At 35.7% G+C, this 14,723-nt stretch overlaps 1 protein-coding gene across 1 annotated transcript; it reads right to left on the bottom strand.

Annotated features, from left to right (window-relative positions):
* Positions 1-2,947: 2,947 nt before the first annotated feature.
* LOC129255718 (small ribosomal subunit protein eS26-like) lies at positions 2,948-14,318 on the bottom strand. Its single transcript, XM_064102999.1, has 4 exons — positions 14,313-14,318; positions 7,822-7,999; positions 4,420-4,553; positions 2,948-3,239 (listed from the first exon to the last, which is right to left on the bottom strand). The coding sequence occupies exons 1-4, from the start codon at positions 14,316-14,318 to the stop codon at positions 3,120-3,122; spliced, it is 438 nt and encodes a 145-aa protein (XP_063959069.1). The 3' UTR covers positions 2,948-3,119.
* Positions 14,319-14,723: the final 405 nt, after the last annotated feature.

Below are 14,723 nucleotides of genomic sequence, written 5' to 3'. Positions count from 1 at the left end.
CGCAAAGTATGAGCGATCCTGTTGTGAACTGCACGCCACTGCCCCGAGGAGTGTGCCAGAACTTTTGCGCCACAAAATGTCTATTTCGAGGCCACAAAAGGGCAATCAGGATCCCCGCATTAGCACACGAGTTCATGCTTGTGCGAAAACTATGCGGGAACCACAATGCCAGCTAGTGTCAACGGGGCATAAGGCTTATAAAAAAAATGCTTTTAAAGTATTATTTAAGGGCAAGTAAACCCCAACAGTATTAAAGTAGAATTGAATTACAGAAAATAAAAACAAGCATAATGCTGAAAATTTAATCAAAGTCAGATGTAAAATATGCAAGTTCTGATTTTTAAATTTTCGCTTATTTTCAGTTATAGGCACGAACCATTGACAAACAAATGAGAGAGCTGATGATGTTACACACATTATTTTTGCTGCATTTCATTATATATAATATGGAATATTTCAATTTTTGCAGATTTGGCAATAAGGAAGCTTCTTCATTGAATCATGAATAGAACCAAGTTTGCAGCATTGACAATCCCACATATTCAAAGACCGATAAAATCCTGTTTCTCATTAAAATAAGAAATAAAATATTTCATATTATAATACAATAAAAAGTAACCGACATCATCATTTCTCTCAATTGCCTACCAACCAGGATGTACATATATGTCTTCAGAAATACAGTAAAAATTTAAATTTTCATAGCTTTTGTATGTTATATCCGAATTTGATGAAATAAGGTTTTCACTTTACATTCCTATAAACTCTTTGTTTTGGTGGACTTGCCCTTATCATATGAGAGGAATTAGGCTTGTTTGATAACCTTGGTAGCAATAGCAAAGAACTATTACGCATTAATATATCAAAGGAAAGGCAAGCCACTGTGCATTATAAAGGAGTAATTGTTTGTCCTTGATTATGCTATTGATAATCTATTATCTTCAGTATACAAAAAATGAATTTCAAAGAATGTTTCATGGACTCGACCGAAGGTCTTCAAACTGCCTGCAAACTGGAATCTTACAGAACAATTTTGTAGATTACATTTTGGGTTATGTGTGTGCCAATTTTTGTTGCGATAAAGATCTGAAGGAAGCAGGCAGAATAAACTGCCACCCCATAGCCTCGCCAAGCAATGTCAAAATAGCCAAGGTTATAAAGGTTTAAAGGGGAATCCAGCCTTGGCCATTAAATGTTGTGTTGGGAAGGAGAAAAATAAATTAAACAGAGTGGTGAAAGTTTGAAAGAAATCGGACAAGCAATAAGAAAGTTATAGCTGCTTTAAAATTTAGATCACTAATACTATGTAGATTTCAAATTGGCAACTGGGTAAGTAAATTATGACAATGGGTAAGTAAATTATGACAAGGGGCAAGGACAACTTTTCCATAGGCCATGTACTTTATTATCAGGGATTTGTGGTTTTCTCCTAAGTACCCATTCCCCTGGGGCAGTAATCTAAATATAACCCAGGTAGTATATTGTTTTATGTCCTCATGAAAGAAAAATATAATTTGAAATAAAACTTTTGGAAAAAAAAAATCACATTTTAGCCATAATATGTATTGGAGTACATAGAAGAGTAGTCCTTGCCTTACATCACTATGACATCCCATATGTGGCCACTTTGAAGTCTCCATGGGTATAGTGATTACCAATATTTACAACTTTTAAAAATTCATAACTTTCTTGTTGTTTGTCCAATATTGTTCAAACTCTCACCTATCGACTTGTCTGATTTTTCTTTTTCTTATAAAAACAAGTTTTTATTTGTGTTGGATTCCCCTTTAAGACCCAGACCAGACCTAAAAGGGAAATTGACAAATGGAAAATATACATGCTACATAGTATAACAATGTAAGTTTTAAGCCCATTCACCACTTTGACAGCGGAGTATTTTGCTTAAGAAAAACTCATATTAACATGCTTCGACAATAGGCTTTCTTGCGCTTTTCATCGGCCTCAAGATCATGTCATGTTGTGTTAGAAGTGTTGCAATCGCATAGGTTTGGACATAGAAAAAATTTGTGATTTTTCTGCGTTTCATATATGAATCAAATTTTTCTTTCAATTTGCAGAAGATAATAGCACTGAAAATTAAGATCATGTCATGTTGTGTTAGAAGTGTTGCAATCGCATAGGTTTGGACATAGAAAAAAATTGGTGATTTTTCTGCGTTTCATATATGAATCAAATTTTTCTTTCAATTTGCAGAAGATAATAGCACTGAAAATTATTCAGTGCTCAAATGGATGGAAAGCTTCAACTCTTCACTAGGAAATAAAATATGGCTATAACTTGTCCAAAGCAGATTTCATAAATTCAAAGTTACAGGAAATTTTTTTTATGACATATGATATGAGATAGAAGAAAATATGTAATCTGAAAAGCAGAAAAATCACTTTGTTTTTCTGTGAACAAACCTGTGGAATCACAGCGCTTCTAACACGTGACGTCAGTCTTGAAGCCAGTGAAAAGCACAAGAAAGCATGTTTCTTAAGCTAAAAGCTCAGCCGGTAAGTAGTGAAAATTAATAAAGATTGCATTGCTATGTTTGGTAGTTTACAAGTTTTTGATTGGCATATAATTTGTCAATTTCACTTTTGGGTCCGGTCTGGGTTTTGGGAACATGAAAAATTGTACATCCACTAATGTACTTTCCAGTTTCTGACATCTATTTAATCAAAGTATTGGATTCCAATTGGAAAGATACCACCAGAATTTGGAAAGCAAAAAGATAAATTCTGAGTTGACTCTGGCCTTGTGTATATGTCAAGAAGTGAGCTAAATAGTTAATGTAACAGACTTAGATTGTCTTTTTATTTATGTTAGCACCTTTAAAAACACAACCCGAATTCTAGATAACTAGCACACTCATCTGACTTCATTTTGCCAATAATCTAAATACTGGACAACAGGTAATAAAAAATGTCTAAGCTATATTAAATTTTTGTTGTTGCTGGTGTGATGTTTTATTTCACCAATCATCATCCTCACAAACACATAAGTATGAACAATACGCAAATACAAAGTCCTTTGTGATAACTTTGCTATCCAAATGACATTGTTTGTTGGGATATGGTGTGAGTTCCTCGGTGTGATTCAGGAAAGTGTTTGGTCTAAGAGCGTCCAGCTCCGCCTCCACCACCACCACCACCACCTGCTCCTCCGCCGCCGCCGCCTCCACCGCCGCCGCCAGTACCGCCGCCACCTCCTCCTTGCCTGTTCTGACCAGAGGCCTGGAGAAGATTAAAGAAGACAATAATAATAAATATCCTTTATAAATTATGAAGATGGTACAAAATACCAATGAAGTTTCAAGGTTAAATATCATTTGAGGACCTTCAAAAGCCGCTCTTAAGTTTTGGTAAATCCCCCGAAAATGCATGTCACTAATCACTATTCCAATCAATAGATATGAATGTGCATGTCCTAAAACGGTTGTGATGTCAAGGATATGAACTAACAAAGTGTTTCATTAGACAAATTTACAGGTTTTACAGCAAAATCTAATTTCATCAGGTGCCCGATCAAAATAAATTGTATAAAACCCCTTCTTACGCATTGAATGGGCTGAAGATGTAAAGATATGATCTTTGCCAATAGCTTTCTTAATATCCAAGTACTAAATATGTAAAGTCTTCAAATGGCTATTTCAAATAAGAATAAAAGCATTTCCGAGGGTGCAAATTGCCATATTCAAACCTTAACTGATGAAAAAAAGTCAAATTCAAATTTGATCAGCTGAAAGCACATTCGATGACTGCTACATTTTTGGAATATTGAAACGTCAGATGACACTCTTAACACGAATTAACATTACTGACCCCTCACCAAAGCTTTAGATGGGCTTTGAAATTTTATACATCAGAAAATCTTTTGGCTCTACACTTAGGCACATACATATTCCAGTTGTTTAAGAGGTTTATATGTAATATTATGAATAACAATGAATTTGATACCCTAAAAGTGTTGGTCACTCTTCCATTCTATACTACATAAGAGTAATAAAGTGAACGTCCTAGAAATGCATGAGCATTCCTATCATGGTAACTTGCATTGTTTATAACATTGTTACAGTATTTAAAGGGCAATGCCGTAAAATAACCCTTTTGTACATCTGACCCCATTTTTCCCAAGTTTGACTTCACTTCATAATTTTAGAGCATTACAGACTGTCAAAATAACTAGAAATCAGAGACTTCATGAAGGTCTCACATACATGGGGTCGGGCATACATATTTTATGGAATTGCCCTAAAGCAAATAAAAATTAAGGATAATGTGGAAGTTGCTATCATATGTTACAATCATGCAACAAATTCAGATGGGATTTTTTTTCAACAGTCAAATTGAAATGCAGCTCATGATGATTGATCCCTTTTTTCGGATGTTTGATAATTTAGCTGCTACGACTTACCATTACTGGTCGGAATCTTGGGGGTGGTGTCCTGTCACGACGTGCTTCCCTGGAACGATTACGGACAACTTTGGAATGGATGGCACAGCTCACGCAGTAGTGAAGCTTAGCATACAGCTTGGGCAGAGCATACACTGAAGCAAAGGATGAAACATAATAGTATATTTAATCTTGACCATGCTAGCCACAGTACTGTATTTCATTTAATCAATTAGGCAGAAGTTAAATGATACATGCACCTTAACCTTGAATTTTTTATGTACCAGTATGATCACAAATTTCAAAGATCTCATGTTAAAGGGATACTCCTGGCTGAAAATATTCATATGTAAATAAATAGAGCAAAATTCACAGAGCAAAATGCAGAAAATTCCATCAAAATCTGTTATCAAATAGCAAAGTTATTGAATTTTAAGGTTTAGCAATATATTGTAAAAACAGTTATATGCAAGTCGTCATGAATATTCATTAGGTGGGCTGATGATGTCACATCCCTACTTTCCTTTTTATGTTATTACTTCAAATCACAATTTTTTATTTTTTTCATACATGTGTGAATGTTATGTCTCCCCTCATGTGAAGTAAGTTGCAGCACAATAAATACACTCGGCAAAAAAAGTTCTTGGACACTTAGAAAACTTAAAATATTTCATATAGATATTTGATTAAAGGCAAATTATTGTATGTCAACATGACCACACAATATTCCTCTTCCAGTATGACATGACATTTTCATGTTAACAGTCATGCATGGGCGGTTAAATGCTTTAAACAATAGCAATGTCAGTAAAAGAAATTGCAAGAAATGGATCAGTCAGTGCATGGATGGTTACAGGCATTAAACAGTAGCAATGTCAGTAAAAGAAAATTGCAATAAAACGATCAGTCATTCTTTCAGTTGTGAAAGTTTATGTGGCATAAATATCCATTAAATGATAAAAGCAAACTTAAAGTCAAATACCACTCTAAAAGAGAAGAGAAAGTTATCCACCTTGGATGCATCACTTAGGCCCGTTTCGGGTACACGTGTACACGTGTACACGCACGGTCAAGTCAGTGCACGTGTACTAAATTCCATCACCGTGTACACGGTAGCATCTGCATAAAGCTTGCATGGGACTACAAAATCAGTGAACAAGCTCACAGCCTCACATTAAATCATAGTTCTCAGACACTGCACATATTCTAATTACTAATATGTCAATATATTTCAATTAATCTAGAGTGAGTTCACTTCCAAAATCGCCGATTTAATCCACATACATTCTGGAGACTCAAGTTTTTGTACCACGAAATGGGTCTGCTCCGCCTCCGGTCTCGAAAGTGTTGCTCAATCACACTCATAGCCAATTTGAGAATCACCAATTGCAACAGCGATCATTGCTACAACTTACGTGTTATACGCTCGTACACATGTGCTACAAGCCTACAAACAAACGCTCCTCAAATTGGCAACAAAATAATGAAAATCAATCGATAACTTCAGTTACACTTAATTCTGCAGCGATCTGTGCATGCACGTACGGTACAGTATACAAAATGCGCATCCAACGAGCGTCGGCGCTAGCAGGGCCCTGCACTGATTTTCTTTTGCATTCTTTATTAATTTAATGCGCTGCTAAGCTGAGTAAACTTTTAATTTGCACCAATTTTTGTGGATTGATACTTCAAACTTCTCTGGTAAGCTTTAAAACCGTGACTTAGGCTATATAGACCCCCTTTTTAATGACATGTTGATGCAGGTCCGTGTCGACATGAAAACAACTCGCTCTCAGAGTGTTTACAACGTGTACACGACCGAAAAACACGCCGTGTACACGTGCATCAAAAATGGACTTTCAAAACGGGCCTAGCATCACTATTCCACTGGAATTTTAAGTCAAAGTTAGTCGATGAAAAAATGTCAAATTTCAGTATCTTGGCATAAGCAAAAAAAAATTCAATATCTCGTTTGTACACCCTGGCTCTTAATGAGTGCAGCACATCGACGTCGCATGCTTGTCACAAGTCGGCGAATTTGCCCTTGGGTGATTTTGTCCCATTCTTACACACACGTTACAGGAGATAACGCCGGACATCTTGAAGAGTGTCTCCTGGTTGAATTCTTTGATTGACCGATTTTCCTAGCTGATCCCACAAGTGTTCAATCGGGTTCATGTCTGGTAAACAAGCGGGCCATGGATCCAAGCGCTGTACATTGTGGTCATCCAGAAATCTTTGGACAATGTTCGCTCGATGGGGACAACCCCCTGTTGAAATTGTTGAATGTATGCCTACAGGATGGCCATGATCATTAGCTATTGAATGGTCCATTTCTTGCAATTTTCTTTTACTGACATTGCTATTGTTAAAAGCATTTAACCACCCATGCATGACTGTTCACATGAAAATGTCATGTGATACTGGAAGAGGAATATTGTGTGGTCATGTTGACATACAATAATTTGCCTTTAATCAAATATCTATATGAAATATTTTAAGTTTTCTAAGTGTCCAAGAACTTTTTTTGCCGAGTGTATCTTATGCACTGAATCAGTTGTCAATAAAATATTTTTAATTCTTGGAGGAAAAAATATTGAATAAACCTTACTTGATATAATAAAATACAAAAGAACAAGTGGGGATATGACATCAGTTTGTTCATTGAATATTCAAGAAGACATGTCTAGAACTGTTTCACTGGAATAATGCAAATCTTTAAAATACCATAACTGTTATTTCTAGTCCAATTTTGATCAAATTTTCAATGTTTTGTTTGTCTGACTTTTCTTTATCTGTTAAAATAATATTTTCAGCCAGGAGCTTCCCTCTAAGTCTTCAGTTCTAATTTACATTCAACTTGAACCCTGTCCCCCTCTGAGCTAAAGATCTTAGACAAGATGAACACTGCCCAACTAGATGATTTTTTTTATTGTTATAATCTTAGACCCTGCTCTAAGTTTATTTATTTAACCTGGTTTCCCTTAAACCAATTTAGGAAACCAGTTTACAAAAATGCTTTACAAGCATTCTCATCACCATCTCCTCAATTGGTTTTCAGAATCACTTCACGTAAAACGGTCTTGTTGCTATGGGAACACTCTCAGTGGCATCACATGTTTCAAACAAAAATTTAAAACCACAGTGAATGCATTCTACACTCATTAGTGGAGTGCGAAAATGGCTTCCCAAAGAACAATTGTGTCTTTACCTAAATTGAGACTGGTTTATCATGGCAAAGCGGTCTTCAAAACTACATCGTGAGATAGTTTTCCAAATCAGATTGGAAGATCGCTTCCAAGACCGCTTCCAGCATTCCCATAACACGTTTAACTAGTTTCCACTTAACTTGTTTCCACAAAACTAGTTTTAGGAAAGTTATGAGAACGGGGTCTTAGATACAGGGAAGGTCTGCTTTTTTACCTTCATAGACGCTAGCATCCTGGATGTCACGGATAGCTGCAGCCTCAACGATGTTCCTGATAACAAACTTCTTGATGGCCTTGTCCTTAGGCACACAGCGGGCACAGTTGGTGCAGCGGACGGGCCTAACATGGCCTCGCCCCTTCTTGCTGCGTCCGTTGTTTCGACGCTTCTGAGTCTAAAAAAAGGGAAAAAGACATAACAAAAGTTGTTTAAAAATATTTTTAAGGGTGTTGAAAAAACTTCCATTTTATAATCAAAATCATTACTACAAAAAAAATAATTACTGGTCCCTTGCAGCAATGGGATTTAGCAGACGACTTATAGCCAAATTTTAATCACAAACATAATGTTTTGAATGATCCCCTTTTAATAACTACGTACTAGTGTAAGGAACTAGGGAAGTTAATTTGATATTTTGATTTTTCTGTTGGTTTGGTAACAATTACGCTGTAATATAGTCAACACCCTCTACGTTTGTTGGTAGCAAACAGATAAAGTTTCAGGTCAATAAATTCAAGCAAGACAATTGAGAAATCCTGCTTCACACTATTTTCATAATTCTCCTTTATAGTTGATCAAGGTTTTAAAATAGACCCTATAGGATCATCTGAATAAGATTGATACATACATCTAGATAAACTTTGTCAATAATGTCTTTGGGATAAAAAATTGCTCTTGTATAAATTCTTTATTTAAGCTGCCCACCGGTCTTTGCCGGAAAAAAAAAAAAACGCAGTCACCGGTTTAAAAAAAAAGATGACTTGGGCCAAATGTTTTCTTCTAGGGTACCGGTATTGATCTTTTCAAAAGGCCTTATTTACCACCAAATTTTCATAATTTTGACTGTACATAGCTTTTGGTCCCACTCCCATCATATAATCAATGAGTATGCAGACATGCGGCACAATTATCAGGAGAGGTGCCACTTTAAAAATGTGGATCTTCCTTTACTAGGATCGTATATTGTCTTCTTAGTTCATTTGGGTTTCTCTGGACAAAAAATACAGAATTTAAGTCACCTGTCAAATGACAGTTAATATTTTGTTTTCATAATAAGAAGTCTTGGGTCTATGGGATGACCATATTTTTATGCACATTTATAGAAAAATAAAAGATTTCTCTTATACACAAAGTTTATTAAAATCTGCCAAATTGATGGCAAGATCATGCATACAATGAATGGGTGGGTGAGGACATGGGGGCAAAATCATGAAAATGGCAGGCCATTTTTTTTCATAAGAAATTCATCTTCAAGACAAACTAAGAAGTTTATGTTTGTAAATTATATTATGCTCAAATTTTGTTAAGATTTTTCAGGGATGTAGTCAGACCCCCTTTCCCCAAAAAAATCCTGGTATATAAAATCTACAAATGATGCGAGGGCGTGAAGCACCCAACCCAGAATGAGCAGATTGAGGGTAGGAGAGAGGGTCTTCCCCTCCCCAATGGTGTGAAGTATTTTTTTTTTCAGAGTCAAATTGTGCAATCTGCTGCATTTCATATACCCAAAGGCATTATGAAGAGAGAAATCTATATTAATGTCACTGATGGGTAGAAGAAAAAAATATACTAAATAAAACACGATTAGAAGAAACCAATTCACGAAGCACCCAAATCTGTATAAAAAATAGCAGGGTAAAAAGTTATTTTTAAAGCACCCTACCATTGACAAATCATGGGGGAATCAAGGACATCTCAGAACAGATAAGGGATTCAAGTCTTTCACTTGGCTGACTTTCTAAGATAGTCTGTTCCAAGTGCCACAATTTATTGCCCCGTTTCATATTTCGCTCTATGAGAAAACGGCTTATGATATGGAAGAGCAGACTGCCTGGGGGTCAATTTGGTCAAATTTGTGCTGTTTGAACTTTTATTGCATTAGTCCAACAGGCTCTCATGACGGACAGATTATATATGCAATTCAATTGGTCTTTTGCAAATTTCGTATTGATTCCATTTCCCCATGATTTGTCAATGGTAGGTCCCTTTAAGAGTTGTGGAGACTTATTTAAGTCTTTAAAAACCTTTGCATCAATACTTTTTTGAGAATTCAACAGGCAAAAAATAAAAAAGTAGCAAATTTAATTTCGTAAATCGGCAGTTTGGTGAGGACCAAAAACAGGAAATTTGTCTATAACCGTCGTTTCTTATACTCCTTAACTTGGCCAATTTTTTTTGACCAGTCATAGCCTATCAAACTGTATAAAGGGTAGCCTCACGCGCAACTAAAATTTAACCCAGATCTAAGACTAAAACATGAATATCTTTTAAAATTCCAGCAAAATTTTCAGTTGATGTTCTTATATAATAGTGCCAAAAATCTCATAAGAAATTGAGAAAAATACTTTCGAAAAATCTAGTGCTGCAAGTCAGGCGGCATGTTCGGTTCGGCAATTTTTTTCTGATCTTTGGTTCGGTTCGGGGTTCGGCAATAAATGCCAAATTGAATTATTAACAAATAAAATAAAGGATTTTCGACCCTCGGACAGATAATCCCAACAAAGATCTGTCATATATTTATAATAAATTTTGTTTCTAAAAATAGTTTAAAAAATTGTTGCATAACTTTCTTTTATTTATTTTAATCTTTAAACAAAAATAAGAGTCATTTCTACTTTGATTTTTAAAATGAAATAAAAAAAGAACAAAGAAAAAAATATTGATAACGAGAGAATCAGGACAAACAGAATTACAAAGATCAAATATTTTTTTTCATGATTATTTCATGTAGCTATGGTCACTCATGATCGATTACAATGTCATTGCAAACGCAGCTTCTCCGATTGGAAAGTGTTGATCAAGAACGTCGAAACAGTGAACAACCTCCACTCAACTGTTATTATACTGGTAAAATTCACATTCCAAAGAATATGAAATGTTCTAGAAAGTCCCCATTTTGTGAAAAGTGGTTAAATCTGGTCAATCAATTACTTTAAACAGATAAAATATCAGTCCATTCTTGGTCAAGAAAGATCGACGCTACGTGACTTCAAACATATTTCCAACACGAAAATGAGTACATGGGACAGTACTGTGTATTTTAGTGTTGTGAAATCACTCGGCGTTGATCTTCAGAACCAAGACGGAACTGATAATTTATATCATTTCGTTTTCAGTAATTGACCAGATTAAACCACTTTTTAGAAAATAATGACAACGGAAAAACGTTTCAAATTCGGAATATGAATTTTACCTGTATAATAGCAACTGAGAGCAGGTTGTTTGGACTTCCTGTTCCAACCTTCCTTACCAACCATTTCCAGATCGCGATCAGGGAACATGCGTTGATTTGCTTTAAATTTTTATCTTTTCTGTTTTTTCTACCCTCATTCCTTCATCTCTTATTTATTTATCTTTTATAATAATATGGACATTTCAGAAGGTGAAATATACATACTTTACCATTACTTTGTCAGTCACAAGGAATTAATTTATGTCTTGTCTTTTTTTTTAATACAAAACAATTACATGTATGTCCGATTACAGCAATATGTAATTCAACTACACTTTTTAACTGAGTTTAGCTTAAAAAATGTCCCCACATTTTATGAAGAAAAAAATAAATTAATGTTTATAAAAAAAAATTGAAACTGATAAAAATTCAATCTAAGACGAGACCGAAGCTGTCATACTTAGTCATTTACGAGGAATGAATTTATGTCTGGTCCTTTTTCTTTATTAAATACAACATAATTAGGTCCGATTACGATCGATTACGGCAATATGTAATTCAACCACAATTTTATACCGAGTTTAGCTTCAAATGTCCCCTCATTTTATGAAGAAATAATACATTCATGTTAATAAAAAAATTCTGAAGTTGATGACAATTTAATCAAAGACGAGATGGGAGCTTTCATAGTGGATTTTAAAAATATTTTGTGTGGAATTCTTATTGTGCACAATCACTAACCAATAAAAATGTTTATTTTATACTCAAATCTATGTAGTCCCTGCTGTTATGCATATTACTTTGCAAAATTAATGTGCCTATTTTTTTTTACCGAACCACCGAACCAGGCCTTTGCGTTCGGTTCGGTTGTGCCACGTTCGGCGAACTTCCGTTCGGCAATTCGGCTACAGCACTAGAAAAATCCTCATCCAGCCATTTTCAAATTAAACATTTTGCCAAATATCTGCACCCATTCACACACACAATTCTAGGATTTTTTTATGAGAAAGGCTGCATTTTGATGTGGTTTTATTATTTATTTTTTTATTTTATTTTATTATTTATTAAGGATCAAAGCATTATCGTGATGATGCAAGAGGTATTGTGCGATGTTGTGTCAATGCAGAAATTGTCTTTATGTTCAAGAGGCTTGACCAGATCCAGTGAGAGAGCAAGCAGAGACATTACTCACTTGTTGATAGAATAACAAATTTGAAACAAAATACATCTAGATGGAGCAAATCGCTCAGTTTGCGTGCTGTCACCAAGCGAAAGAAAATCAAATCAAGATGGCGACGTCATCACGGTGGCAAGTTATCCCCGTCTTTTCAAATAGTTTTTCTCATTTTTGAATGAATTCTTGTTTAAAAATGACATCAATTTCGTAGATATGACGTTGTATCCCATGTAGGATGGGGGGTCGGGTGTCCGGACACTTTATATTTTTGAAGCCTTCTTTTTTGTCGTTGGATTACACTAAAAATATGAATTCAATAGTTGTAGGCCTAATCATCTTCCATTTTGTTCTTTATAATATTTCCTTACATTTTGTACTAAAAATTGATGAAACTTCGCTTGTAAATTTTTCCAAATGACTTTCTAAAATTGATCGTCCGGACACACAACAACTGGGTATACATGATTTAATTAGGGCTGGGCCTAGATCCTTTTTAGAAATAGATAGAAAAAATAGAACTTAGAAGGTACGGTACAGTAAGTAGAAATCTCGGGGGCGAAAGTTTGACTTTGAGGTTTTTTGGCAATACCAGGTAGGATGGGGGGTGGGGTGTCCGGACACTTAATATTTTTGAAGCCTTCTTTTTTGTCTTTGGATTACACTAAAAATACGAATTCAATAATTGTAATCATCTTCTGTTTTGTTCTCTATAATATTACCTAACATTTCGTACTAAACATTTTATGAAACTGTCTTTGCTTGTAAAGTTTTCCAAATGACTTTCTAAAACTGATCGTCCGGACACACAACCTGTCCGGACACACAACAACTGGGTATACATGTAAAGTTAGATGAATGCAATAGAATCCCTGGCTCTGTGGAGAGTAAGCATAGGTTAGTAAATGATTTTTACTAGCCTAGCCGTAGGCTAGCCAACGACCCTTCTCACCAACACAACCAGCTGAACACAACACACATCTGCACATGACACACGCAGCGTTCCATGACCATGGATTCCAGCACACGTTTTCAGATACAGTATCGGTAACCAATGCGTGGCCCGAATGGGAACGATGCAATGGGCGCAGTCGCAGAACACGCGATAATTGATCGGGATTTATATCTATAATTTCCCTATTTCTATTACGTTTTATCATAATCTACAGATTCCAAACGATTAAACTAATACCAGGGGCAAATTTCATTTCATCAAAACTTTAAAAAGGTATTTAATTATATATCATGTATGCCATTTTTATGGCAGATTGTGAAATAAAATATTACCATGTTGGATGCCGAGAAAAGAGACCGAATTTCCGGTTTGGGTCATAGTTCATTATTTTGTTTGCCTCCCTCATGCGACGAACCTGGTACTCATCGCAATCATAATTATCGTCGGGTAAAACAATCCCGGGAAACATATTATTAGGAAAAATGGCATCAAACTCCGATGTCAACTTGTCAAAAGAATTGCGGGCTAGTGAATTGAGAGCTCTTTTTTCCCTTTTTTTTTTTACATTTCAAGTAGTTACACCAGGGGCGGATCCAGGATTTTCCAAGGGGGGGGGGCACATTTTCCCGAGGAAAAATCTGACAAGCAAAAAAAAAGGGGGTCTTCAACCAATAACTAGGACATTTCGTCCACGAAAAAAAATTGAGCTCCCACGGATCTGCCAGTGAGTTACACCTAAAACATCCTGAGCAGTTTTTGTCTCGCCTGCATATATAGCAGAGCGAGACTATAGGCGCGGCTATTCCGACGGCGGGGCGGCGCAGCGGCGTCAACATCCCCAACATCAAATAACAGAAGGTTAAGTTTTTGAAATGACATAACTCAGAAAAGTATATATGCATGGACCTAGTTTATGAAACTTGGACATAAGGTTAATCAAGTATTACTGAACATCCTGCCTGAGTTCCAGGTCATCACATGACCAAGGTCAAAGGTCATTTAGGGTCAATCAACTAGTAAACACATGGGGAATCAAAATCTTAAGCAACATTGGTCATCATAACTTATAAGTATTAACCTAGTTCATGAGAAACTTAGACATTGAGTTTCAGGTCACATGACCAAGGTCAAAGGTCATTTAGGGTCAATGGACTTTGGCCAAGTTGGGGGTATTAGTGTTGACTTACCGTCATAACTTAAAAAGTTTCTGATTGATCTATATTAGTTCATGAAACGGATACTAGCAATCAAGTATTCCTGAACATCCTGTGCGAAGTTCAGGTCACGTAACCAAGGTTAAAGGTCATTTAGGGTCAACAAACTTTGGTACTGTTGATCGAGGATATTTGTGGAATTTTCATCATAACTTAAAAAGTTTATTGATCTAGTTCATATAACATATTAAAGAGCAACCATATCCCTTAATATCCTGTGCGCATTTCAGGTCACATGACCATGATCAAAGGCCATTTATGGTCGATGAACTTTGGCAGTGTTGGGGTATTGTTGAATTGGCATCATATCTTAGAAAGTTTATGGATCTATAGTTCATGAAACATAGACACAAGGGCAATCAAGTATGAATAATTGTTAATTTT

Source organism: Lytechinus pictus, chromosome 1 (assembly GCF_037042905.1).
Source record: "Lytechinus pictus isolate F3 Inbred chromosome 1, Lp3.0, whole genome shotgun sequence".
Classification (NCBI taxonomy): Eukaryota; Metazoa; Echinodermata; class Echinoidea; order Temnopleuroida; family Toxopneustidae; genus Lytechinus; species Lytechinus pictus.
Note: the sequence above shows the minus strand (reverse complement) of the source record. Positions and strands in the feature narration are given on the sequence as shown.